This window comes from Nestor notabilis, unplaced genomic scaffold (assembly GCF_000696875.1).
Source record: "Nestor notabilis isolate BGI_N333 unplaced genomic scaffold, ASM69687v1 scaffold31811, whole genome shotgun sequence".
NCBI classification, from domain to species: domain Eukaryota; kingdom Metazoa; phylum Chordata; class Aves; order Psittaciformes; family Psittacidae; genus Nestor; species Nestor notabilis.
The window spans coordinates 1-8,916 of record NW_009916568.1 but is presented as its reverse complement, the minus strand read 5'-3'; the positions used below and the strand labels follow the sequence as shown (position 1 = coordinate 8,916).

The window sequence follows — 8,916 nt, the reverse complement described above, 5'->3', positions numbered from 1 at the left end:
TACCACATCAGCATGATTGAATTCCTACACAGGGCATGGACAACCGAAGTTAGAAATGTGCGAGAGTAAAGGACAGAAAACACAGGCATTAAAGACCTCTCCCGTGCAGTACAGAGTCCCTAACTGTAAGCTCATGGTAGACCAGCTTGATCACATTACCTGAGGATTCTCTTTCTCTGAAAGAAAACAAGGAAGAAAAGCAGCACTATATTGTATCACATGTGGATTCACACCTATGGTTGTCAGATAAAAATCTGTTTTGGGATGACCAGATAGCTTGCTCCTGTATAGGAAACGAACTTTGCTGAGCACCTCCAGAAAGAGTCCAAATAAGACAATCAGCCTCACAGCGACCATATTTAGAGGAAGGGTAAACAAAGGATTGACAAGTCTATTGTGTTCCTTCAGGTGTCATAATGCCTCACGAAGCTTTGGGGCGGTCTGAATAGCCCAAACTTAAAGTGCTATCTCTCAGCATATAATAAACTTCTGGAAAGGTGCAGCACTGTCTCTTCATCTGTTCCCAGGTTCCTACTCCACCAGTCCCTTGAGGCAGATAACACTCTTTGTACCATCCAAGTCCTTTTCCCTCATGTTTCCTCCCGTTTCATGTTCTCTGAAAAAATATCCCCCAAGCCACCTTCTGTGCATGATGCACACAGCTACAAAAAAAGTCAGAAGGAATGACATACAGCTACACAAGGATTTAGAGGAAAGCAGCAAGGAAGAAAATTGTGTTCCTCACCAATATACAGAAAGCAATGATGAGGCTTAGTCCTACAGTGAAAAAAATTCTAAAAACTCCCTCTGAAAATGAAAGAAAGCTTAGATCACCATCCAGTCATTGGATAACCTATTTTAAGCCCATCAGAGCGAGTTCGCTGTTCTCATGTTGCTAATTAAAAATGATAGATTCATCAATTAATCTCTCTATCTGTCCCCTAGTCATGGTATGAGATTTTTCAAAGAGACAAATGGTAGTTAGGTGCCCACAAGTATCAAAAACTTGTGCCTGTGTCAATATGAACCTAGCCTTGTCCCTTTACACTATGGAATGACAAAAAGAAAACCAAAGGAAGCTTTGCCACCCCAAAAAACAGAACAGATTTATAATTTGGTAATAATCTTATCCTCCATACAATGAATATTGCTGCGTAAATCCTTCCTGGGCTCCAATCTGAACTTTCTCACTGATAGATGAATAAGTTTCTTTTAAATTTGTCAGAGAGATGTTGTAAGTTTAGGATCTTGATTGAAACTCAATTGCACTACGTACCATGGAGCAGTCAGAGATACTCCACTATTTAGGAAAGAAGCAACGAAGGCAATCTATTTTTATTCACATTGAAATGGAGGCAAAGGTAAAGGTCCTGTCGTTAGCTTAGCAAAGTGCCAGTTACATAAAGCAAGCCAGTGAAAGTGAAATGGGTTATCTTTTCCCCTTTCAATATATGTATTGCCAGGCAGCGAAATAGAATTGGAGTGTACAAGGTTAACAAGCCAGCATCATGTTATGAAGCAAGCGATAAAATTGTCTTATAGTTCTTAACTCTGACCTGTTCCAGTGAAAAGCTGCCAAGCAGAATTATGTCATCCTGAACGTCTCTCTCAAACTGTTCGATATATGAAGGAATCTCTTCATCTTCAAGCTCCCTGTGAAGGTCATGTGCTTTACTGGAGCTGACAGGCATCACGGACTCTGGAAAATCTTCACTGGCAACACTGGCTGTTTGAAACAAAAGTGGCAGATTATCTCTTAGCAAATGGGAGTTCATTCACTGGCTAGTACCTTCTCAGTTAACATATTTGGCCCATCAACGTTTTAAGACAACCATTCATGCCATATAATGAACAGTAATAAATAACAGTTAGTAGAACAACTGGCGGGTTTCAAGTGCCATTACCAGAGAAACTCTCCTCAAGGGGAAGACCGGCATACAGGTACAAATTTAGCACATGCAGCTTGTTCTTTAAATAGTTTTTAAAAGGGATACTCTGCATTTCCATGGCCACGTTGCTCCCCTGTAAGTCTTAAAGGAATTGGGACTTAGAACAACTTTTGTCTTTCCCTCATGAGGAAGAGGAAGAATAACTGTAATTGAAAGGGAGTTTCAGGTGGAGCCACAGCGAACATTTCATCTTCCTCCCACTCACCCCAGAGGATCAGATTCCTTCCCTAGGTGTGTGCACTCAGCTTCTGCCTAATTAATTAGGTCCAGTTCTGTTCTCACCCACATCATTCCCCTGATTTCAGTGGAGTGACTTATGCAGAACCAAAGGGTACGTGCTGTACATAAATAAAAAGAAATCCCATTCATAAAGTTAATCTTAAAGAGAAGCTGTATCCTTTTTTCAGTTTAATTCATCAAGCTACATTTAAACAAAAAATAAATTAAAAAATTGATCTTCTCATTGATATCTGCTACAAAACTGCTACTAGTTTGGGTCATAAATAATAAAGATGTCTATTTTTTGCTATTTCTCCACATTAGGGTCACTAAGAAATGACAGATATCGGGTTGTCCACATCTGACTTTATATTTCTTGCCTCATATTTCTGTGCTAGTTTTTATAGTTGTCTGTGCCTTTCTCTAAAAGAAACTGCCATATCAAGTTATTTGCTTTTCTCTTTGTCCATTCTAAGACATGAAAGCAGTTAAAAGTTGTTTTTTTTTCCTCACTCCCCTTTGAAGTCATTTATTCTCTAATGAAGACCAGAAAACGAAAGATAAAACTAAGGCTATTAACATTTTCAGTTTTGCTCACTACTCATTGTTTAATGACTTTAATTGTTGAGCCTCCTGAGTACTTAAATCACCTCAGTGCCACCAACACACAGGAAGTAGAGTGGGTTTTTTTATTTAATTACAACAGGATACAATTCAGAATCATTTTGGGGGAAGTGTACAGTAGATATAAACAACCCAAACCATTACCTGAGGGTACACAATTTCTTCATGTAGCATTTTACAAGCCTAATGAAAAGTGATTTGACCTACAACTATTAGCTGCAAAAACAAAACAATATTTACATTTAAATTTACTGTAAGATTAAGGGTTTGGCTAGTAGAGAGAAAATCCAGGAAGCGCTGGAAAAGGAAACATTGCCAACAGCAGAAGATGCAGCACCACTTGCTCCCCTCAGTGCTGTGTTGCACACAACAGGCCATATGCTCAGCTGGTATAAATCAGCTGCTTACTGATTTCACAGGAGCAGTGCAAGTTTACATCCTGGGAATACTGCACATTCCTATCTCAGGAACCTCTGGGTGTAGAGAGATAGTCCTTATATATCAAAAAAAGAGTTAAAACATTTGGTTCACAAAGGCAACCATGCAGTGATTCATCAAAATACCTTTTTTTTGTGTGTTTGTTATTTTTGTGAGGAATTACAACAGGCGAACTCAGTTTTGGTGGAAGACACTGGGATCGTTAGCACATGTTTTGTGGAAAAAGAGCAAAAGAAGAGAAAGAACATTTTCAAAAAGCTTTTAGAGGGAAATAACTGCTAAAAATACAGAGAAATTATGGTTCAGATTTTTAAAATATTTGATTAAAAGATACCTATGCTTATTTAAACACAATTGGAAAAACTGTTCGGTTTTGAATGAGCTGAATACAGGGAGGTAAGAGAATTGTTCAGCTGGTTTATTCCTTCTGTGCTGGCTTTGCTAAGAAACCTCTGAAACTCGGTCACTGCCAGGTTGCTCCTTGTCTGAACTGACCCACGGGTTAGAGGTTTGAGCTGCCACCCCGGAGCAATACTTGACCAAAACACAGCCTCCACCTCCTTTCTGTACAAAAGTAGCCATTGTGTTAAAAATGTTACTACTTTGTACACATGGGACAAATGGCTGAAAATTTATGAGGAAATTGATTGGTAGATTGATAAACTAATTAAAAACTGGCTGCTTCGAGTTGCTAGCATCTGCGTCAAACTTTTCATTGCCTCGGCTGTACTTAACACTGCGAGTCATACTTTCTGTGTAGTTTAAATCACTTCTTAGCACAAGCTGTATTTGCAGATGTTGTGCTGTAATTAAAAGAATCTCTCTGGTATTAACTTGGCTGCTTGTAACTTCATTTACTCCTGCATTTGTCCATCAGACAACAAAGGTTTAATATGCTGAGATGAGAATTTAAAGGGTAGGTTCACCAGCAGACTAGACCTCAGCATGGGTCTGAATGTATAAAGTAGCTACAAACTCCACAAGGAAAATGTACTTTGGCTGTCTTGTTCTAGAAGACTCTGCATAAATTGTAGCCAAAAAACTACATCACCAAAGGCTCGTGCATCAGTTTCAGACAACTAAAATGCTGTAAAGCATTGCACTTCAATTTTTAGGTTGTTGCCAAAAAGTAATATAATAGAAAATATTTTTGATGCTGTTCACCTAGCATCATTTCAGATGTACATGGATCATGATCTTACATTGTTTGAGAAATGTTTGGTCTACATCTTCTCTAAAAAAAAAACTGTTGCCTTTTAAGTTGCTGTGTAATATGAACTAACACATAGCACAAGAGTGACCAACAGGTTACTCAGCGACAAAATGCTTTAAATATGCAATTATATTAATTCTGAGCCATGTTCTTTTCTTTCCTTTGGGGATGATCTATTAATTAGGACTGTATGACTACGTGATTTTTCAGCTCAGTGGTCAAATGAAGAAAAGAAGCAGTTCTGTAAGAGTGGAACCAAATGAATCCTAGTTTTCTATGGATTTTCTGATGTCTAATAAGGGTCAAACTCCCATATTAGCTTTCCCTCATTGGAGACATTAATAATGCTTGTCTGCTCTGCTCAGCTGCCCACTTTCATAGAACTGGTAGAGAAGTCAGACCTGTGAGACTTGCTCTCTGTTAAAAAACCAAGGGTGTTAGAAGTGAAAAATAGGTTCAAAAATTGCGAGGGAGAAGCACATGCAGAAATAAATACAGCCTGATATACACACACAGAGGTAAAGACTGCACAAACCTCACTTTGTCAGGAAAAATCCTGCTTTTTTTCTGGGTTTTATTCACTCAAGCAAATAAAAAATTCAGGTAGGACAGGGTGTAATATTCACCTGCAGGACCAGCTCTGATACCCATTGTGGCACTTTTAAGAAATAAAAGCAGTGAGGCCCAAGACACAAGACAGCAGCAGGCTGTGGTGTCTCTCCCACTTCCTGCCTTCCTGCGGGGCTCTGACATGCGCCTGGAATGCAAGACATAGTTGCTAATACATTTGCTTGCTCTTGAATTGAATCAGTGAGCTGGCAGCTCAGCAACCTTGGCAGCTTCAGTGCAAGACCACTGTCCACAAAGTGCACCATGTATGTTCAAATGGCTTTGGATGTCTCACACCCACATAGTCAAACAATAATAAGAGCATTTTGCCTTTCATGGTGGTTTGATAAAACTAGTAGGAGAAAAAGATATTTTTAGTTCAAACATACCTGGTGAGCTTAAATTATAAACATTTGAGATCAGTGAATCCGTATTTCTCTCTAAATATGTTATTTTTTATTATCCTCTGTCAAGTATCTGGTCGTTCATCTTAACAATGTTCATTAATGTTATTTGTAATATAAGATAAAGTTTTAGGGCACCTAGATGAAGGAGAGAGTAATCACTGATGAATGGGGAAGGCTTCCCCTTTATTCCCTGGTTCCCTTGCTTACAAGTGGACAAGTACACACAGTACAATTTGGCTTACTTTCTTTTAGCCACACAAAAAGCATGGACAAGTCCAAAGGAGTTATCCAAGAGCCTTCAAGAGCCAGAGGAAAGAGAACTGCTTCCAGTGCAAAATTTGCCTAATAAGCTAAGAGGTGTCTGCATGAGGTGGACTGAACCACTGCTCAGAGGTGCTTCTCTCTCCCACCACTTTGGGGGAGCCCCAGAAGCTATCTTTCAGAAAGGTAATGGAAAAGGTATCAGATCCCACCCTGGGGAAACCTCATACAGAATACAAAAAACACCAGAAAATACTTTTGCACCGAAGACCTGCTGAAAAAGGAGGGGTGGGGTGCAAAAGTATAAGAGCAGCACTGAGCCAGGACTTGTTCATATGTTACTTCTCGTAGGATGAGCCAGAGGAGAGCAGCAGACGTGCATCTTTTCTAAAGGCTTTAGTGGAGACAGTCTCATGAATCAGCTGGGCGTTAAACAATGCCTGTAAAAATAAGTGAATCCAAAGTTTCAAAGTTCCAAAGCTGTTGGCTTCAGGTGAAGAAATCTCTTCTCTCACGCTTTGTTGTTTTTAATGTAGGTGCAACATCAATTAGCATCTTATAACAAAGCCACAGAAAACATTTTCTTACCTGTTAGTGTAAATCCTCACATAGATAACCTCAAACACTATGCGACATGATCCATGCATCTGACAAATGGCCCACCCATTTATGAACTTAAATAATGATTTAGATTTCTAGCTTTGAGCACATTAGCAATGATATTTCCAGTCTTCTTTCATAAGAGTGGAATTCAACATGCAATGAAGTTGCCTAGAGAAAGCATGCACTTAAGTGACACTTAAAACCACATAAACATGACTTAAAACAAAAACATTTGGGCAAAAAAGATCTTACAGGCTCGCATTAAAATCAAAGTCCCTTTTGGTTCTGAGTTCAATGGGATGGATTACCCACTCTCTTCCCCACATCCAGAATCAGAAGAGTTTTAGTTTTCTTTATGCAAATGTTTGTTATTTACCTTGCAAGTCCAGCATTATGTTTTCTTCATCTAGAAGCTTCATCAGTTTACCATACAGGATTTGCTCATCAAATTTCACAGGATCTTAAAATAAAAACCAAAACAACAATTCTCTCTTACAGTGGCATTTCAAGAAACACTATTTTAAACTGTAAAGGTATAAAAGCAAAAAACCTAGTAAACCATTTGACACTTTAAAATAGTTTTCACAGTGACAGCTTCATCAGAGGTGACTGTCATTTTCTTCTGAGTCATGAAAGACAGTTAAAAATAAAAACAATGTAATCGTATATTTTTAAATGGTGAACAATATTATACCTGGATCTGAACTGAAACTGGTTTACTAAACCTGCTAATAGACTAGTTGAAATTATCATTTATATTCAAATTGCCAGATGAATTCTATTTGACTCTTAATAAAAACCAAATGACCTAATTTCTTTTTTAATATGATTCTGGATCTTTATTAGAAATTTTACCTTGCTGTCCATAATACTAACACATTCCCTAGTATGAGTAGTCATTACAGCACACTGTGAATTTTAGATTTGTGGCTGGTCAGTCATTCAAATTCCTAGTAACATCTGCAGATTTTAAAAAGGAGCAAGGGACACACAGACACATACCTTCTTCCACAACACCTAAAAAATCTCTTTAAGTGTGTATATTCAAGGGAGAAATGATCAATTGAGACTGTCTTCTCTCCAGGTCTCCCAGACCCTGGCTTCTCTAAGTTGTCAGCGAAGACAGGCAGGTAGAAGGACAAAGAAACAAATACAAGGTAGGTGAATTGAAATACAGCTACAAGCAGCCCTGGGTGGCTCTTTTTTAAGTGCCTGATACAATCTCAAAAAATAAGTTTTCTTTACCCTGAAATTTCAAAGCCAGCTGTTCCAGTTATACTGTACATTCAGAGAGGGAGGCTTCTGGAAACCTCTTCTGCAAGTACAGAATCTTTTATGTTTCTTTTAGCATGTAGCATAGAAATGTTCCCCTGGTGAGGTGGGAAGAAAATCCATAGTGAGGTGTTGTTTGTTCTTAGGGCATTATCAACTCAGACAAATTTCCAAAATAAATTTAATTTATCAAATATAGAAAAGATAATTGCCAATATATTCATTTCCACATAACCCGTTATAGAATCTCATATGATGAACACACTAAAATTATATTTAAATTTGTATAATGGAGTTAGTGGCTGAAGATTTGTTTTTCACCACCTATTCTCTTTGGGCTTTGGGCCTGACTTGCTTAGGTCATAAGAAGAGTGCAGCTTTGAAGTGTGCCCTGATTTCTTCATCTTGTTCTGATTTCGTCTCGTTAGTGACAAGCTGCTAGCTGGAAAAAGGAGGTAAACAAATACAATTTCCAATCAAGAGATGATCACACAGGACCAGACTTCAATTCTGACTACCCTTTGAACCCTGTCCACAAGATACAAATGTAGTTCCACTTATTTAACACTTCTGCAAAGAAATGGAAACCAAACAATAAGCCTGGTTTGTGAGTATCACCAAATCAGACTGGTTGAGGTGGGAAGGGACCTCTGAAAGTCATCTCGTCCAGCCCCCATGGTCAAAAAGAAACACCTAGAGCCAATACAGGAGGTTCCTCGATTGTGTGGAAGACAACTTCCTCTTGCAAGGAATAGAGGAGCCAACAAGGAGAGGTGCCATGTTTGACCTTGTGCTCACCAACAGGGAGGGACTGGTTGGAAATGTGACGCTCCAGGGAAACCTTGGCTGTAGTGATCCTGAGATGGTCGAGTTCGAGATCCTCAGGACAGCAAGAAGAGCATGCAACAAGCTCACTGCCCTGGACTTCAAGACAGCAGACTTTGGCCTCTCCAGGAACCTGCTTAGTAAGGTTCCATGGGGTATAGTCCTAGAGGGCAGGGGGCCCAAGACTGCTGGTTGATATTCAAGGATCACTTGCTACAGGCTCAGGACTGTTGCGTCCCGACTAGAAGGAAGTGTGGAAGGAGGGCCAGGAGACCTCCATGGATGGATGAGGAGCTGCTGAGGAAACTTAGAGGGAAACAAGAAGCTTATAGAAGGTGGAAGCAAAAATTACAGAATCCTTGGCCGGGAAGCCATGGACCAGATTAGGAAAGCTAAGGCCCAGTTAGAATTAAATCTGGCAAGCGATGTGAAAGAGAACAGGAAATGCTTCTATAGGTACATAGCATCAAAAGACAGACTAGGGACAACGTGGGCC

At 39.3% G+C, this 8,916-nt stretch overlaps 1 protein-coding gene across 1 annotated transcript; it reads right to left on the bottom strand.

Annotated features, from left to right (window-relative positions):
- Positions 1-590: 590 nt before the first annotated feature.
- On the bottom strand, positions 591-6,783 carry LOC104413602 (orofacial cleft 1 candidate gene 1 protein homolog; the record flags this gene model as incomplete). The annotated part of the gene is made up of 3 exons (XM_010024641.1): positions 591-662; positions 1,557-1,726; positions 6,700-6,783. Coding segments are annotated over 3 exons (326 nt in total), but the record flags the coding sequence as incomplete, so codon positions are not given.
- Positions 6,784-8,916: the final 2,133 nt, after the last annotated feature.